The sequence below is a fragment of the Curcuma longa genome, chromosome 5 (genome assembly GCF_044706935.1).
Source record: "Curcuma longa cultivar G26 ecotype Majalengka, Jawa Barat chromosome 5, ITB_CL_G26_1.1, whole genome shotgun sequence".
Classification (NCBI taxonomy): Eukaryota; Viridiplantae; Streptophyta; class Magnoliopsida; order Zingiberales; family Zingiberaceae; genus Curcuma; species Curcuma longa.
The window spans coordinates 9,241,997-9,258,589 of NC_133865.1; the positions used below are offsets into that span (position 1 = coordinate 9,241,997).

The following is a 16,593-nucleotide window of genomic DNA, read 5'->3' on the forward strand; positions in this document are numbered from 1 at the left end:
CCGAAACAAACTGAAACCAGAAGCGGAGTCGCCGGAGTGCTCAGCGGGCAAGGTCAGCTTCAAGTGGGACGCCGGAAGTTGCTCTGGCGCTTCGTCGGTGTGCTCGCCGCTCTCGCTGCCCTCCGCTTCGACCTCTCGAAACGATCACAGTCACATCCACACCATTAACAGCGCGTCCAGGCTCTCGTTTACTTGCGAAAAGCCACGACACGGCCCGACGATCAGTAGCACTTCGATGGCCACCACCGCCGGCGACGAGCCCGTCAGGAACGGGCCATGGATCACCACCGACTCCGAATGTGAGAGCAATCCTTTGTTAATGTTCGTTTCAAATCATTAGCGAATAGCGATATTGACTTTGGATCTGTAAAAATTAACTGCAGTTGTGGTGCTGGAGCTCTGATCGAGCGTTCATGATTCTTCGATCACGAGGAGCGAGGAAGAACAACATTCTAAAAAACTGAGTTTTGATGCTCATCTGTGAAGAGATGCTGTAGTTTGTGCGAATCAAGGAACGCACGTCGTTATAGAGGAAATCTATAATTGTGCTGGTTGTTCATCTATTTGCTACAAATTCAAAACATTGAGCAACATTATCTTGGAGTCCTATATCTCTTTGGCAGAATAACATAATTTCATGACCAATAGTTGAAGAAACGATCATATAAACCACAACAATATGATACACCAACATGTTTCTTCTCAGGTAAATATGGCCTAAAAGAAAGCACAATCAAAGGGGAAATCACACCAATATATACTTTGTTCTCCAAGCTAAAAGATGGCATAATCAAGTTAAGAATCCACTAGCCACGGATTTTAGCAATGGGTATGATACAACTTACCAACTGAACACTGACAGAATCATTTCATGTACTTCTGCAAAAATTTGCGATGGAAGTCATTTCTGATAGTATCATTGATAAAACGCTTAGGAGCCTTAGTTTCACCACGAGCCTGATTTTTGAAAACAACATCATCGTCCCACCTGGAGCATCATATGAAGTTCAATATTTTTGAGATAGTTTTTTCATAATTATGAAGATGCGAAGAAACAGTGTGAACCTTCTCTTGACATTGAAAGAAGCTGCATTGTTGATATTGATTAATGGATTTCCTCGCATTAATTCAGCTTCTTTTGCCTTAAGCTCTTCTTCCTGTTGTTGTTGTTCCTGTCACATCGGAAGAAAATGTACTAAAAAAGTAAGAGAAGAGATTGAAGAGATGGGTGGCAATGATTATTTAATCTGTGATTCTCATGCAACATGTATTTGCAAAAGCTGCAGTACAAAAATCGGCGTGGCAAACAGCAGTTTGATATTTTTAGTGTCAATGTTCATATTTCAGGAAATACTAATCTTAAAAAAATTATTCTCAAGAAAAATTCTCTATATAGTTAAGAAATTGTTCACAGATGTGACACTGAGGATATGTTAGTAAATGATGATTGGTAAACTTTGATATTAGAAGAAAAGATTATAACTTTAATATGTCAGATTAAACAAAATTATCATTAAAAATAATGGGATATAAAACTATAAATGGAAAGACTAATAGTGTACACAGAAAAATTTCATCTAACGGGATTCTTAAAAAACTCAGCACTTACCTTGAAGGGGGTTTGTTATTGCTACCTAAATATCCTCATTAGAAAATTAGAATCCCATAAATTCCGATACCAAAGGTTCAGAAATGCAAGATTTTGAAAATTTCCACAAATTTAAAAACAATGAACCAAAATCTACCTAAACAGTTATGTTGAAAGAAGTTGGAAATATAGTTGCTTCAACTACAATTAGGAAAGTAATTTTGTTTATGTGGACAACAACATGCAGACACAACCTACACCCAGGAATTATTTGCAAATACTCAACATTACTGTAACACATCTTATGAAATAAAAGATGCCCAATCATTTTCATTCCAAATTATGATCACTTATAAAATAAAATTATATGCAAACAGCACAGCTAGTGATGCACTGAAGAACAGAAAAGAAGGTCAGATGATGCTAAATCCCCAACATCTGATGTTCCAAATTTCTGACTCGTCACCAAACACATACGATGAAACAGCTACATCAACACAAATGATAAACCAATTCACTGTTAAGTTTTAACATAAGACATCGTATGTATATGTGGTATTATGATTTCAGGATAAAATTTGAGTGAGCTATAAAGAACCAGGTTACTGTTCAATTACACAAAATCACCTAGCATTTTGTGTAAATAAGTCAAATAATAATGCCAAACAAGCTAAACATACAAAGGGGAAACCCACATGCAAATAAAAGAGACAGAAAACTCCTGAATAGTTACTAGCACAGACCTTACGGAGTTTTTCTTCAGCACGTTCTTTCTTTATCCTTTCAAGTTCAGCCAACAAAGCTTCAGTATCATCTTCATCGTCGTCGTCGTCGTCATCATCACTAACACCAACAAGATTTTACATTTTTAAATTAGGAAGAGGGTTCATTTTTGTCCAGAGTGGATCAAATGAATATTTTACAATGAGCTTCTTGGAGAAAGACAAAAATATAAGAATGAAAAGCAAAATTAGTAAACCGGTAGGACAAACAAGCTACCATATCTGCTCTTCTACCACGAGAAACATGGTGGCTTGCTTGTCCTTCTGATCTACATCCTATATCTTGGGAATTTAAGTATCTTTATAATGGTCATATTGGTCATGATAAAACAAGATTAGTTGACAAAAGATACACACAAGTTATGCCGTGAACTACTTCAAGAAAATTTCACGTGTTGTTCATCCATAGTGTATGTACTTTTTCCTTAGCAGTAAATTAGAGTAGGCAAATATTTCAGATGGATGTCAAAAGTTTTTTATATGACAGCCAGAGAGACTTGTATTGTCATACTATATAAGGTGTGGCAACCAAACTAATGATTTAATCATAGAAGTTTTCATGTATGTGAGATGTGATTTTTCACACCAAAAAGTTGCAAACAACACTCTTTGTCTTCAAACACTTCGTTCTGAAAATTTCCATTTTTAGAAAATAAAGAAAACCATTGATTTTTTTTTAAAAAAAAGATAAATGTTTAACAGGCCATTCACCACTAATAAATTTAAACATGTCAAAAAAATATCTATGCTAAACATTTGTCTTCCATCATTTTTAAATTTTAGATTTTACTTTCTAAAAAAAATAGAATTTTTCCTTAAACAAACAAGGAGACTTAAACCGAAGGAAAAGAAAGAACAACATAGAACATAAGCAGCAGTGCTCTCCTCCTAATGCTTCATGTAAGCATACATTTTTTAGTTGCTTGAGAGTATTTGGAAAATAAGAACCGGAACGAACAGAAATGAGAAGACAAAAAATATCTTACGGGAATTGACTCCCTACAATCTAGATTGAACTAATATGACAACTGTCAAACACATCGAACATCCAGAATGCTGCTAGCTAAAGTGAATGAATTTAACATAGTTTAAAGCAGAATAATAGCATCTTTGGGCCAAGCAATACATAACTCCACGAGCTTTGTTTCTACACAGTAAGTAATAATCAGAGAACATGTGCATATACTGCTACTGCTATCAGAAGGCCCTGATCTAAAATTTCAGAATTCAAAGTGGGAAGTTTATGCCAAGATTAAAGAACTAACGAATCCATAGACATTTCAGGGATTAAGAATACATGTGCAATTAAAGATAAAATAGAGTTACCTTTCATTATCTTGATCTTTGACATCCCCATCAGAGTCATCAGCATCAATACTCCTAGGAATAATCCTATCTTCAACCTCTCTTCTTGTTCCTGCGAACAAAACAAGAGAAAAAATATGCATCACAGAAAAGAATTTTAGGTCAACATTAATAGAATTTAACATTATAGCAAACCCAAAACAAAGTAACATACCTTCCAAGAGTAGGTGCCCCCCTTTTCTTCTATCTCTATCTTCTGCAAGTAATAATGAGTGTAAGTGTACATACCAACAATGTGAAAAGAGCACAGCTAATGATAATAAAGATATAAATTGCAATTTAATGCCAAGATGAACTGCAAGTTGCAAGTGGACAGCAAATGACAAATATACAGGTGAAGCAACAGGTGAACATTGATTGTCATAAACAAAGTGGTAGATGTAAAATTCAATGAAGCAGCAGAGTGTTCACATCAGCATCAAGCTATGTTTTCCCCGACAAAAGCCACAAATTTTATCATCATAATTGAGTTTCATGCAAGGCTACATCACTAGAAACAAGGTGATTACAAAATGTCAGATGAAATTGTTCAAAGATGCAATATCCAAGCAGATATTGTTACAGTACTAGAAAACTAAAAATGCATACAGAAAAAGGGAATGTCTAGGTACAACATTTGCTGATATTCCAAAAATTGTCAATGACAAAGGATTATCTAAATAACAGAATATCATACTGACCATATAATATAGTGATGAGATTTCAAAAATCACCTGCATAAGTTTTATCCTTGGAAGTAAAGTGCCTACGCTCACGCTCCTCCAGCTCCTCTCTGAGGTTCCTCTTCTGCAATTCATCCTGGGTATCCTGCCCTTCTTTTCTGCACCCAAATATCAATCATCCACAGACCAGTAGCATGCAATTTAACTTTCATAATTTGCAATTTAGCAAACAAAGGTGTGTTCCATTTTTGTTCCTACTACTGTGTGGTTCAACATCTACCTTCGGACTGCATTAAAAAAAAAAAAGAAATTTGCAATTTTTGATCCAATCGAACAAGTTCAGCTCCGACCAACTAAAAAATAAAAGCGTTCAGCTCTCGGATACGAGACTTTCTTTTCTCCTCTCAGGAACAATAGGCAAAATAAGGGAGAAACCAACATGTCTCGTTAATTTAACAACCGCCCACAAATAATGAATCAAAAAAATATCTTAATCAATCTTCAATTTTCTTTCTGATTGCAAACTAACAACTTCAACTCCAACATGAGTCGATCAAACGATAATAGATTTCTATGGGGCACAGAGGAATTGACAAATCGGTTAGGGTTTTTTGGAGCCTGCGAAGGGAGGTATCACCTTGGCTTTAGGGTGGTATGGGAGGCGAGATCGCGGGAGGAATACTTCTGGGAAGGACCAAAGATCCTGGTGCCGCCCTGCTCGTTCCCACCCTTCGCCGGCGCCCACGTCGGCCGCGCTGCTGTCGTCATACCGTCGCCCTCTTCTCCTCCTCCGTCTCGACAGGGCGAAAAGTCATATAATCTACGAAACTATTTTCACTTTGAACCTAAAACTTCATTTAATCTCAACCCCTAAGCTAGTATGCTATGGCGATGATCACTATTAAATAATTGAAACTTTTTGGCTTTTCTTTCATAATTTCTACTATATAAAAAAATAAGTTTTATTATTTTCATCTCAATTAAAAAAAATCTCTATATTGAAAATACTCGATCAAAAACTAAATTATGAAAATATCGAAATATCTTTTTAAATTGTTAACTTTTATTTGATCGTCTCCAAGTTCTTGAGCAGACAACGAACTACCCCAGCAAATGGGCGATGCACAGAGCTACGTAGCAGAGCTGCTGCGCCGCCTTGTTCTCCATCGGGAACGGGCACGCCGCCCGCAACTCCTCGAACGCCCGCGCGCACACATCCGCCGCGCCGATGCTGGCGCTCAGGTACGTCATCGCGTCGTCCAGCCTCCCCTCCTCGATGACCCCCACCGAGAGCCCCAGCGCCTCCGCCGCCTCCCCGTACGCGCTCGCGCACGTCTCCAGGCTCCGCTGCTCCGGCGGCCGCTGCGCCTTCCCCAGCAGCGCCGTGGCCGCTGCTGCCATGCTCGTCGCGTTCTTCTCCGACAGCTTCGTGGCGACCACCGCCAGCCCCTTGGTGTCGGCCGAGCCGCTCGCCGGGTCCCTGCGCAGTGCCTCGACGCAGAAGGCGTAGTGGACGTTCGGGTCGTCGCCGGCGATGTTCTTGCAGGTGGCCTCCACGGAGACTGCGGCGGTGGCGCCGCGAGGGAGGTAACTGGGGAGGAGAAGGAGGAGGAGGGCCAGAAGGAGAGCGATGGAAGTCATGGAACAGGGCTTCGTCGCCATTGCTAATCAACTGCTGTGGTTGTTGAGGTGGTCGCTATGCATATATCGCCGGGGTTTGAATTGCAATTTAGAGACCTTTCCGGTGTATAATGCATAAGAGGATAAGGCTATTAAATTGTTTTTGGAATAATTAAAATAAATGACTAGGTAAATTTTTGGACATTTGGCGCATTTCTTCCAACAAGTTGATTCAAATTAAAATTTATTTAATAAATATTTCTTTTCCAATTCGGTCTGGCCAATTAATTATAACATGTAGAATTTATTTTTAAAAATTATTATAATTTTAAAAAAATATGGGCAAGGATCAAAAGAGGATTTTTATTTTCATTATGACACCCATTTAAAAAATATTAAAATATCTCATATTCCAAAAATATTTTATCTTGTAATAGTTTTGATAAAAATTATTATAAGTCGCCCACTTTAATTAAAATTGCTCTATGTTGTTGTAGTTTCAATCAAAATTATTTTATATTTTAGCAGTTTTATCCAAAAATTACTTTACTTATAGTAGTTTTATTAACTTTATTTCAATAGTATTTGATCAATTTTAATTAAATTAAATATTTTTTAATTAAATTAGAGTAAATCATTTATTAATTTTGAACTTTATTGAAATAGTTTTGACTAAATTTCGAACAACAATACTACAATGAGTATATGTTAGAGATATATGGTATCTTTTAAATATATATTTTTTTCAAAAGAAGTGGAAAAAAAATTGCTAAAAAATCTTAACTAAATGAATATTATGATTATACTTATTAAGTTTGAACATGTTAAAATAACTATGACTAAAATTATTATAATAATAGTATATTCCATAAATTCAGGGTATTCTTTCAATATTTTTTTTTTTCAAAATAGGTGAAAAGGTGTTTTTTTTATTTTACTCATAACTAAATGTAATCATCCATAAATGTTTAAGTATAAAGTATTGTGTTGATTATAATATTTAACATAGTTTTAAAATTAAAAGTAAAATATATTTTTATCTTCTCCAAGCCAACAACACAGTTCCAATCCAACATCACTATGATGTCAACAATGAATTTTGATAGAAATTTATCGATTTCCAAAAGCAAACTACGACACGCAAAGAAAGGAGTATTATTAGAATTAGGCGCCTTCGGTAAAAGCAAACTACGACACGCAGAATAACTTCCTGCTTTTTTGGCGTGAGAAGAGAGAAAGAACGATTCCGGCGTTCTCCAATCCTTCGGCGTTTCTCTTCCGCATTTCTTCACTTCCTTAATCTCCCTTAGGAGTTAGATCGATCGATGTCGATCTCTCAAGACTCACACGCTTCCGAAAGGGTACCATCGCTGCCGATCCACTTCATCTAATTAGATTCGACTTTCGTGCTTAGAGTTTAGTGATTATTTTGATTCTTCGAACTGTCGTAGAAAAAAGACACCAAAAATCTAAATTTTGATCATGCAACATGATTAAATTGTGATTTTCTTCCTTCGAGTTCATGAACAAGTTGTGATTTTGCTGCTTATCTGAAAATCAAACTGGAAGAATAAAGATCTTGGAGGTTACTCAAGGACGTAAACTGGATAATCCTTTGGGCGTCAAATTGTATGTTTGCTGGAAGACATTGTTTCAGTACATATTTATTCTTTCTACACATTCCTGTTGAACTTCTCTACGAATCTGTCTGACTGCTTATCAGTAAGCTGAGGTAGAAGAGGCAATGGTACTTCTCTAATTCTGAGTGGTACTAATTTACCTTTATCTCTTGCATCAGCTCTCTTGCTAGGCTTGCTCCGGTAGAAGCGGTTTTACTCGACGTCGATGGAACTCTGTGTGATTCGGACCCCCTTCATTATTTTGCATTCAGAGAGACGCTTTCAGAGGTATGATTCTCTCTCTGATGGCTTTCAGTTTATAGCAACAGAACTTATTGAAATTGATCTTCTCTTCTGCAGATTGGTTATAACAATGGCATCCCCATAGATGAAGAATTTTACATAAAAAACATTTCCGGAAGGCACAATGATGAAATTGCTAGGATCTTATTTCCAGACTGGGATTCTGAAAAAGCTGCTAAAATTTTGGAAGACAAGGAAGCTATGTTTCGAAGGTCTATCCGACTCTAACGAGATTTCCTTTCTTATCAGTTCGTCCACCTTTCCTGATAGAGATTGCAATAATGTTATCGAACAGGATCGTGATCGAACAGTTAAAGCCAGTAGACGGTATCCACAGGCTCTGCAACTGGATTAAGGATCATGGCCTGAAGCGTGCAGCAGTAACCAATGCGCCGAGGGCAAATGCAGAGCTTATGATCTCGATGCTCGGCCTTTCTGACTTTTTCCAGGTTGTCATAATTGGAAGTGAATGCGAGAGAGCCAAACCTTTCCCTGATCCTTACCTGAAGGCCCTCGAGGAGCTCAATTCATCGGCTGAGCACAGTTTTATCTTCGAGGTGTTTCATCTTTTTGTAGACATTCATGCTTTCTCTACTTTGTGTGAACTTGTTCTTCTTAATTTCTCATTGTTTCTCAAGGACTCGGCATCAGGGATAAAAGCTGGAGTGGCTGCCGGAATGCCCGTTATCGGCTTAACGACGAGAAATCCAGAGAAATCTCTGGAGGAAGCAGGAGCTACCTTCCTCATTAAGGACTATGAAGATCCAAAGCTTTGGAAGGCATTGGAAGAGTTGGAGAAGATGGTGCAATCCTGAGATGCCAATTTCAGTGTTTCCAAATCATTCAAAGACAAAAAAAGAGAAGCATATTGAACACTCGATCTTTTCATTGTTGTTACTTGCAGAATTATAGAAGATCAAGAACTCTGCAAAAAGCTCTTTTTCAAGGAGCTACAGTGTTTATCTGTACCTGATTAAACAGCTATTAGATTATAAAATTTAATTGAGGATATTAGATTTTAGTTTTTCTGTTAAATTAAAATCTAAAATTAAAAAAATATTTTTAAAATTCGCAGATAATTCTAGAAAAATAGTCTTTTAAGAACAATCTATTGAAGAAGTTTATCACTAATTATCCAAAGGGTCATGGTCCGTTGATTCGTTCCCGACGCGTGCACGAATCTCGATGTACAAATCATTTCTCCCCGCCGGGCGACGGTATATAAATCAAACCCTCGAATTTCCGTTGGAGGTCCGGCGAGAAGCGAGCAGGTTTTTGAGCAAGAACCGCAACTTTCTGCTCTTGATCTCGAGTTCTTCAGAGGGCGATGAGGAGCATGGAGAAGCGGCTGAAGGGCGAGTCTTTTCGAGACGATCGGTGAGTATAATTTCCTCTCTTTTCCATCTGCGGTGTTTTTTCTCTCTTTCTCTCGCTTTGTCGTATTAGATTAGGTTTTGATGCATATCTGTTGCTTTTCCTTGTCTGTTCCCTTTGAATCTTTGCTCTTGTTCTCAATTTGGTGCTTGTGACGCTTTGTGTTGAAGAACCACGCGATTCGAGGGGGAGACTTCTCGGTTGGGTGAAACGCAAGGCTTAAGGGCTGATATGGACGTCGTTGGGAGCAAGAGGAAGCGATCTGAAGAGGAATCTCCTTCGAAGCAACAGTGAGTTGATACTTGCCCTCTTTTTGTCCTCTTCGTCTCTTCCTTTTTCTCCTGCTTCGGTATTGACTGGGGGGTTTGTGAAGCAGAACGGAGCCTAGCTGCATCTGGGATGCAGCAGTAAAGCCAGAATTCGGAGATTGCGTTTGGTACGCGATGATTCTGCGACGCAATTTGAATGTTGACAAGTACAAGGAATTCCTCCAAATTATGAACGGTGTACGCCAAAGAAGGTTAGTTCTCGTGAATTGACATCATCACTGTGCCTAGTTTGATCTCAAGTTTCCAATGTGCATATTGATGTTAATTTTCCATCTACGCTCTTACCTTTGCTGTTAATCGCAGGATCTCTCGAGTTGAGGCTGTAAAGATGGTGAAAGAGTTGCTCCACGAACATCCTAGGTTATTTTTGGGCTTCAGCGACTTCCTATTCAAGGGATTGGATGGAACTGATCTTTACATCACTGTGAAAGGACCAGACTATGAAGATTGTTCATCTTTCTTTCACAAAATAAAGGTAATTGATCTTTTTATGTATACATAATGTTGCATTTAGCTATGTCTGCTCACTTCTGGTTTCTGAAGTATGCTTTCTGACATTTTATTTCCTTCATGCAGAGTCGCTTCTCTCGTAATGGTAAAAAGTGGAAGTCATTTAAGAAAATTATGAGGTTATATATTAATAAGAAATGGTCCATTGATGAAGTAATCCAAGAGGTGCTTACTTTCAGCTTAAATCATGTTGGTGAGTGTAAAGCTAAAAGTTTATTTCAAGTTTTTTCACAAATCATTTCATTTTGCAGATGATAATGCTTTTTCAGGGCCATGATGACTTGGTCGAACAATTCATTTCTTTCATACCTAGTTGGTTCGAAAAAGTAGCTGCTAAAGATTGGTCTCTTTCCCAATATGCTGACCTTTATGGGATCAGAGATATAGAAAGTCCTAGTTATTGTTGTCTTCTGGTGAGTTATGTTTCAAATTTTCAGATTATTTTCTCCATTTTGTTCTTTTGAATTTTGTCCGTAACACATCATGTTTGCTTCTTAACATCATATGCCCTTAACAGCACTCAATTCCTCGGTCAAGTCAAGTGGCTAGCCTTGAAGCATCTGTAATAAATCATCGGCTGATCTGTGTATCTCCTCGAAATGCGTATGAAACCGTTGAGTCGAGAAGAAAAAGCATATATGAAGAATGCCTACTGAGATGCGAGGATGATAGGTATACTCATCAATTCATTTCATAGTAGCAACAGTTCTTGCGTGATGACAATTCAATTCCATTTAAATAGTCAAGATTACTAAAAATTATTTTAAATGTTTAGAGTTGTTCATGCCTTACTTTTGTGCATTGTACCATCTGCTTGATATCTCTTTTCATTTTTCACTGACATCTATTATTGATGATTCAAGATACGAGCTGGATATGCTTTTGAGAAAGCTGTCTTCAACTGCAAAGAAAGTGGATAGTTTACTGGAGAAGTTCCCCACTGACAGAATTGGCCCAGGAACTGCATTTGTTTTTGAAGACCACTTTACTGGTTAGTTCTCCAATTTGTAGATCACATTTAAATTTTTGACTGGGTTTAATTTTGTCATTTCATGCCACAGCTGAAGATTGGAGATGTATACAACAGCTTTACAGCGACTTTGGATCAGAAGTTATTCGTCTTCTACGTACAAATGGAAGCGTCATATTGCCTATCATACGAAATCGTCTACAACAAAAGCTAGACGAAGGGTCAAGAAAGCGAGTGGACTTGGAAGAAGTTTGGGCTAAAGTTGTCGGCGAGTGTCATCTGAAATCACTTGTTGATGGAAGCTGTTAGAGGAAGCAGAAAGACAACTCAAGTGTAGGAAGATAGTTTCAACTATATCAGATTTCGGTTTCATTATGATACTTATTCACCATCTTTTGTGTGTTTACAGGGACACATGAAGATTCTACTGACCTTATCTACACTACATCGATCGTCAAACAGTTACTCAAATTGTTATATACTATCAAGGAGAAGTTTGAATATCTAGTTTACCATTGTAATAGAAAACATCATGAGTGAATTTTTTTCATATTCTTTTGATTATTATACTTGTGCTTACTTTTGATATTTTGTAAATAATCGTTTTCGAGTGAAATTGCATAGCCCAAAGTTTGGAGTTATGGGCGAAGCCCAAAGCCCATCAAGGCCCATCTAAATTCCTAAACCCTCATCTCGCTTCAAATGCGGAGTGTACGAGAGATAAGAGGCGGAGAGATAGAGCAGCAGCAGAGCGGTGCCGGAGACCGATGGCGAACCTTCGTTTGGCGATAGACTCGGCGTTTTGGGACTTGAACGTGTCGTCGCCGCAGCTCATAGAAGGCACGGCCAAGGCCGTCCCCGGAGAGCCTTCTCCGCTTGGTCTGGCGACGACGGCCCGTACTATCCGCCCGCTGCAGCTATCCTTCCTCGCTAACGCCTTGCCCCTCGGCTTAATCCCATCACTCGCTCCGTCTACCAGCAAGGGCGTTGGCTCCTTCGCTTTTCAGTCACTCTTATTCGCCCCCTCCGCTGACAACTGGTGAGGTCCCATTCGTTTCGCATTCTTCTTCTTTCGTGAAATTTCTGTCTTTGAGCTAAAATCTATGTCAAGTGACATCTTTTTTGTTGTTTAATACTTCTTTATGTGCCTATTGAGTGTAATTTTTATTCTGTGCGCTTGCACTGGGATGTTGCTTCTCGTGAAGAGCTACTACTTGCGCGAGTAAGCTTCAATTTGCAAGATATTCATCAAAATTAGTCCTTCTAGTGCATTCTTACTCCGCGAATTGATAGTGACCGTACCAGCTAAAGAATTAGTATGTATCAGGATTTTTGCAACTCTGAGATATATGAACTCACATAGGTTCTTCATGGCGACTCATATCTAGGTTCACTATCTTCAAAACTGCACCACTTCTTTGAAACCTATAACAACTAGATTATTAAATTAAAATTGGATTGTCATTGCACAAGTAAGATATACAGTGAAAGAATTTCTTCTATCAGTTTAAAGATAAACATAAGAAATGGATTGTATAAATTTAACCCTACCACTAAATATAACATTACCACTTTTAATCATTATGCTGCCCCCACATGATACTACCACTAGATCCTTGCAAGAGGTCTTTTTCCCTATTTTACATCTTTTGAAGGTAACTATTGTATTCTTTTATGTTGATGTTTCATGATAAGTGATTATTAGATGGAGGAATTGATATTAGTATGGTTTGCTGGTATTTTGGTTTTGCACAATGATCTTTACTTGGCTTTACTGAGCTGTCTAGACATAATGCTTGTTCTTATGCTACTACAAAAGAAGTTCATAGCAGTTTTGTGGTTCTCTTGAAATTATGTTAGGTGGATGGCATTAGTTGGCCAATTTCGTCCAAAAAAATTAATCGCAAATATTAAGAAAGAAGTGGAACTTGGACTCGAAACTTTTAGACGTGGAGATGAGCTAGAGTGGTCTCAGTTGAAGAGATTTGCAAAACATTTTGTGGACAAGTCACTCTATGCAGTCGGTTTGTTCTCGCAACTTTCTCTGACAACAGACACATCATTACTTTTCAATGTGGAAAACCATGGAGATAAGGTAGGACGACGCACAAAAGCAATGCTCTTGCACAAGGTAAAGATAAATTCTTTAAAACAATTTGATTGTCTTTCCTTCTAGTTTTCCAAAAACTTTTGAGTGGACTAGTTTAGGGGTAGAGAGTCACTTTGATTCCCTCTCCTACTTTTTTTTTTCCAACAAAATGAGTGTCTTCTAACCTTTTATCCTTTTAATTTTTCAATAAACACATGCTAATTGAGTTGTGCTCAATGATACCTGTGTACATGAACAAGCTTGTTTGTTATCTCATAAATAAGACCACACAAACAAATTCATTTTATAAGTTATAAGTAAATTTATCTGTAAGCTCTTGAACAAGCATAAAAAAAAAAATTCACTGAGTTTATAAATCTAGTTTATAAACTGGACAACAGGCTCAATCTGGGACTCATCAACAAATTCACTGAGTTCTTAATACATTATAATCATAATCTTGTAGTATGATATTATCATTATGATACTGTTTAATTAAGGAACTTAATCTTAAGTTCGCTTGTATACTTGATTGAATCTTGTTTTGTGTTTATGTCGTTTTTTCAGCACAAACTCAAGGACCTAATTCCCATCTTTAGTCAGGTTTTTAACTTATGCATGCTTTTGAGATGTACTTTTTTACTTGGGTTGTTCTGACATTGAAACGAGCATGTTGGCTTGGCTCCATTTGAATTTAAGTCAAATTTGGCTTAATGCATGGTCTTGTTGTGCTTGTGCGAAAGCCTATCCATTAACCAATATCTGATGACTAGTTTGTGTTTATTGTATGTGTTGTAGTGTAAAACATGGAAACATGACCAGGAAGCAGATTATGCTCTTCTGAATTCCTTAACCATCATTTCTGAACATATTTATCATATCTATCTGATGACATCTAGTAAAATTGTAGGCACCTAGATCTTGTGAAGCTAGCTTTTGGCCCTTCAGAATTATTCCTTGCCTTCTAAATGGTTTTAAATTTTGTCTAGATTGCAAAATGAATCTTGTCAAGTATATGTTCTTGCTTGAGGCACTCTGAATGGTTAGCTGTTGGTTCTATGTGGTTATACTTATGAATCTTCTCTGGAATGGCTAAATCAATAGTGTCGAAATGATTTATGAATTCTTGTTTGCTTGAGGCACTCTGAAGTTTAAATGGTTTATAGTCGTTTCAATGTGCTTATAACTTCTGATCTTCTCTTGTTTGTTTAAATGAATCTTGTCACAGTTTTCTGCAGTTTCTTTGCTTTAGGTACTCTGAATGGCTTATAGTTGATTGTTTAATTGTACATTCTTCCTACCAAAATGGTTGCTATGACTTTGCAGCTCGAAAATCATGATGTCACACTAGAAGCTGCATGGCCTGAGTTGTTTGTGGACAGTAAAGGGAGTTATTGGAATGTTCCAACTTCAATTTCTCTCGATGTATCTTCTCTAATACCTGATTCTGGGTTGGGATACCGTTTTGGTTTACACAAGAATGATGGACAACCTCAGGCTCTCAATTCTCCTAGTGGTGGCATTCCCTTGACGCTTCTTCCTGGACTATGTGCTAAAGCTGCTTTTTCTTATGTGAAGAGCATCGACCTTTGGAGGAAAACTGAAAAGGATAGTCAAGCAAGAAAATCAGTTGAAGAACTTGATGAATACTCCTATGATGTACGCCTTGGAGAACCCCATGCAGCAATATCAGGAATTGTTGGTTAGATACTATCTATTCTCTATCAAGACCCTAGCAATGGTTTTCTTTCTTACAGTCTTTGATATCTGGATGTGCAATATGAATTCATAAAATTTTTTGGCCTGTTGATTGATGGCATGCATGTTCTTGATTGATAAACAAACAAACAAAAGAAGTTACTTGTGGTAAAATCTGACAGGCTTTTTCCTCTCCACCTAGGTGGTACTTGTGCGGCATGGTTTGGTGGAGATAAAAGTACAAATGCCACTGTTGGGTATCAACAGGATGTTAGTGAAGCTGGTCAGTCTGTCATTTTAAAGAGCAAAGGAAGAAATAGGTTTAGCGCTGACATGTTTGGTTCATTATTGTACACACTTCAGCTAGGGGAGTTCAAGAAGGATTTTATTGATCTTACTAGAATAGATGCTCGCTTTGACATTCATTCAGCTTCATCATTCATCAACGATGCTGCTTGTCTTATCTCTGACATTGTCAAAGGCCGAGTTGTCAGAGAAATGAATCCTCTTGCTTCTCCAAAGTTCAATCTAATCCTTCAACAACAGGTATGTCTTGACACAGTTCTTCCACTCTCTTATAATTATCCTATGGTAATTTTTTCGAAGGCAATTTTTTGGGCATAGTTAGCATATAGCTGCAAATTGTGCATGCTGCAAGCAATTGAAGCAACATTAATTAAAAGATCGTACATACTTTCTGTAATAATACCAGCGCAGGAAATCTGTGATTCAACATCTTTCTTTAGTCACAGAAATTTAGCATGCTAACTTTTACACAAATTTATCCTTTGTTTCTTCTCCCTCGTTAAATGTCCTTTCACAGGTAGCAGGGCCTATAATATTCCGCATGGATTCCCGGATTTCTCTTGGTTCCCCATCACAGAAGCAATTGGCTCGTGTAGAGGATGTCATGTTCGGCTTGAGCTACTCTTTCAGGCTGCTACAGTCTGGAAAAATATTGGCTTGGTTTTCTCCTAAGAGGAAAGAAACAATGATCGAGCTGCGACTATTTGAGTTTTAGACGCTCGATTATGTTGTTTCGGTGATTAATTATGAGTCTGTTACAAACTGTTTCGCTCTATGACAATAGTTTATGTATTATGTAACAGTTGTTGACTTTGTTTAGAAATTTGTTTCGGCGATCTGTAATAGCAAGACATTGATGGACTTTACAAGCTGGTTGCACTCAGCATATTCTGCTACTAACAGCAGGTGACACGATTAATTTATATCTTCTGATATAATTATATTTTAAAGAAGGATGATTGAAACTATTCAAGCTACGATGAGAAGAATTTGAGAGTATCAATTTCTCTTTTGAGCATTTTTAGGATTAATTTTGTTTAGATTTTATTTGAATTGGTGTCAGAGCTTTTAGATCCTATAAATGATCGTTGTAGTCGTGATAGATTGATTTCGATTAAGAAAGTTCTTCTATTGTGATTGTAACATTCAAGATGAAATATTTAAAAATTTATGAAGATAAATTATGAAGTTATTTTAGCATCTAGCACGCAAGATCTTAAAGTTCACATGGTTCATTCGATTCGGATGAATTAAAAAGAGAGATTTGCATGTGCCTGACTTTCATTTGCTAATTGCAGAGAACCCAATGCACTATATATGACGAATTCAACTCAATTCTCCAGCTAATCTCATTACTAGATTCATGATTCTTTAATTA

At 37.5% G+C, this 16,593-nt stretch overlaps 5 protein-coding genes across 6 annotated transcripts; 3 read left to right on the forward strand and 2 right to left on the reverse strand.

Annotated features, from left to right (window-relative positions):
• Positions 1–633: 633 nt before the first annotated feature.
• LOC141829542 (uncharacterized) lies at positions 634–5,205 on the reverse strand. 2 transcript variants are annotated; one of them, XM_074717043.1, is made up of 7 exons: positions 5,035–5,205; positions 4,449–4,555; positions 3,890–3,928; positions 3,697–3,787; positions 2,332–2,431; positions 1,066–1,172; positions 634–988 (listed from the first exon to the last, which is right to left on the reverse strand). In XM_074717043.1, exons 1-7 carry the CDS (start codon positions 5,163–5,165, stop codon positions 865–867), a joined length of 699 nt encoding a protein of 232 aa, XP_074573144.1. In that variant the 5' UTR covers positions 5,166–5,205; the 3' UTR covers positions 634–864. The 2 variants fall into 2 exon arrangements, with proteins under 2 accessions (XP_074573144.1, XP_074573143.1); XM_074717042.1 differs by having other exon boundaries at positions 3,890–3,931; positions 5,035–5,204.
• Positions 5,206–5,498: 293 nt separating this feature from the next.
• Positions 5,499–6,059, reverse strand: LOC141829821 (putative invertase inhibitor). Its single transcript, XM_074717322.1, has one exon. It carries the CDS (start codon positions 6,057–6,059, stop codon positions 5,499–5,501), a length of 561 nt encoding a protein of 186 aa, XP_074573423.1.
• Positions 6,060–7,539: 1,480 nt separating this feature from the next.
• On the forward strand, positions 7,540–8,950 carry LOC141829822 (haloacid dehalogenase-like hydrolase domain-containing protein Sgpp). The gene is made up of 5 exons (XM_074717323.1): positions 7,540–7,550; positions 7,816–7,924; positions 7,997–8,151; positions 8,235–8,496; positions 8,578–8,950. The coding sequence occupies exons 1-5, from the start codon at positions 7,540–7,542 to the stop codon at positions 8,752–8,754; spliced, it is 714 nt and encodes a 237-aa protein (XP_074573424.1). The 3' UTR covers positions 8,755–8,950.
• Positions 8,951–9,173: 223 nt separating this feature from the next.
• LOC141828831 (paired amphipathic helix protein Sin3-like 5) lies at positions 9,174–11,668 on the forward strand. The gene is made up of 10 exons (XM_074716213.1): positions 9,174–9,316; positions 9,484–9,603; positions 9,690–9,833; positions 9,946–10,117; positions 10,219–10,317; positions 10,404–10,565; positions 10,670–10,824; positions 11,016–11,143; positions 11,214–11,455; positions 11,532–11,668. The coding sequence occupies exons 1-9, from the start codon at positions 9,267–9,269 to the stop codon at positions 11,429–11,431; spliced, it is 1,248 nt and encodes a 415-aa protein (XP_074572314.1). The 5' UTR covers positions 9,174–9,266; the 3' UTR covers positions 11,432–11,455; positions 11,532–11,668.
• A 151-nt stretch (positions 11,669–11,819) lies between these two features.
• Positions 11,820–16,084, forward strand: LOC141828830 (protein TRIGALACTOSYLDIACYLGLYCEROL 4, chloroplastic). The gene is made up of 5 exons (XM_074716212.1): positions 11,820–12,161; positions 12,983–13,253; positions 14,538–14,913; positions 15,112–15,455; positions 15,733–16,084. The coding sequence occupies exons 1-5, from the start codon at positions 11,890–11,892 to the stop codon at positions 15,928–15,930; spliced, it is 1,461 nt and encodes a 486-aa protein (XP_074572313.1). The 5' UTR covers positions 11,820–11,889; the 3' UTR covers positions 15,931–16,084.
• Positions 16,085–16,593: the final 509 nt, after the last annotated feature.

What these genes read in the sequence shown, in the direction of transcription:
- LOC141829542 (XM_074717042.1), bottom strand. Translation starts at nt 5,165, where the DNA reads ATGACGACAGCAGCGCGGCCGACGTGGGCGCCGGCGAAGGGTGGGAAC. An exon ending in CAAGGATAAAACTTATGCAG is followed by an intron (nt 3,932 to 4,448) that starts GTGATTTTTGAA and finishes TATTACTTGCAG; the next exon opens with AAGATAGAGATAGAAGAAAA. An exon ending in GGGGCACCTACTCTTGGAAG is followed by an intron (nt 3,788 to 3,889) that starts GTATGTTACTTT and finishes TTTTGTTCGCAG; the next exon opens with GAACAAGAAGAGAGGTTGAA.
- LOC141829821 (XM_074717322.1), bottom strand. Translation starts at nt 6,059, where the DNA reads ATGGCGACGAAGCCCTGTTCCATGACTTCCATCGCTCTCCTTCTGGCC.
- LOC141829822 (XM_074717323.1), top strand. An exon ending in TCAGAGAGACGCTTTCAGAG is followed by an intron (nt 7,925 to 7,996) that starts GTATGATTCTCT and finishes TCTCTTCTGCAG; the next exon opens with ATTGGTTATAACAATGGCAT. An exon ending in AGCACAGTTTTATCTTCGAG is followed by an intron (nt 8,497 to 8,577) that starts GTGTTTCATCTT and finishes TTGTTTCTCAAG; the next exon opens with GACTCGGCATCAGGGATAAA.
- LOC141828831 (XM_074716213.1), top strand. Translation starts at nt 9,267, where the DNA reads ATGAGGAGCATGGAGAAGCGGCTGAAGGGCGAGTCTTTTCGAGACGAT. An exon ending in GAATCTCCTTCGAAGCAACA is followed by an intron (nt 9,604 to 9,689) that starts GTGAGTTGATAC and finishes TTTGTGAAGCAG; the next exon opens with AACGGAGCCTAGCTGCATCT. An exon ending in CTTTCTTTCACAAAATAAAG is followed by an intron (nt 10,118 to 10,218) that starts GTAATTGATCTT and finishes TCCTTCATGCAG; the next exon opens with AGTCGCTTCTCTCGTAATGG.
- LOC141828830 (XM_074716212.1), top strand. Translation starts at nt 11,890, where the DNA reads ATGGCGAACCTTCGTTTGGCGATAGACTCGGCGTTTTGGGACTTGAAC. An exon ending in AAGCAATGCTCTTGCACAAG is followed by an intron (nt 13,254 to 14,537) that starts GTAAAGATAAAT and finishes ATGACTTTGCAG; the next exon opens with CTCGAAAATCATGATGTCAC. An exon ending in AGCAATATCAGGAATTGTTG is followed by an intron (nt 14,914 to 15,111) that starts GTTAGATACTAT and finishes CTCTCCACCTAG; the next exon opens with GTGGTACTTGTGCGGCATGG.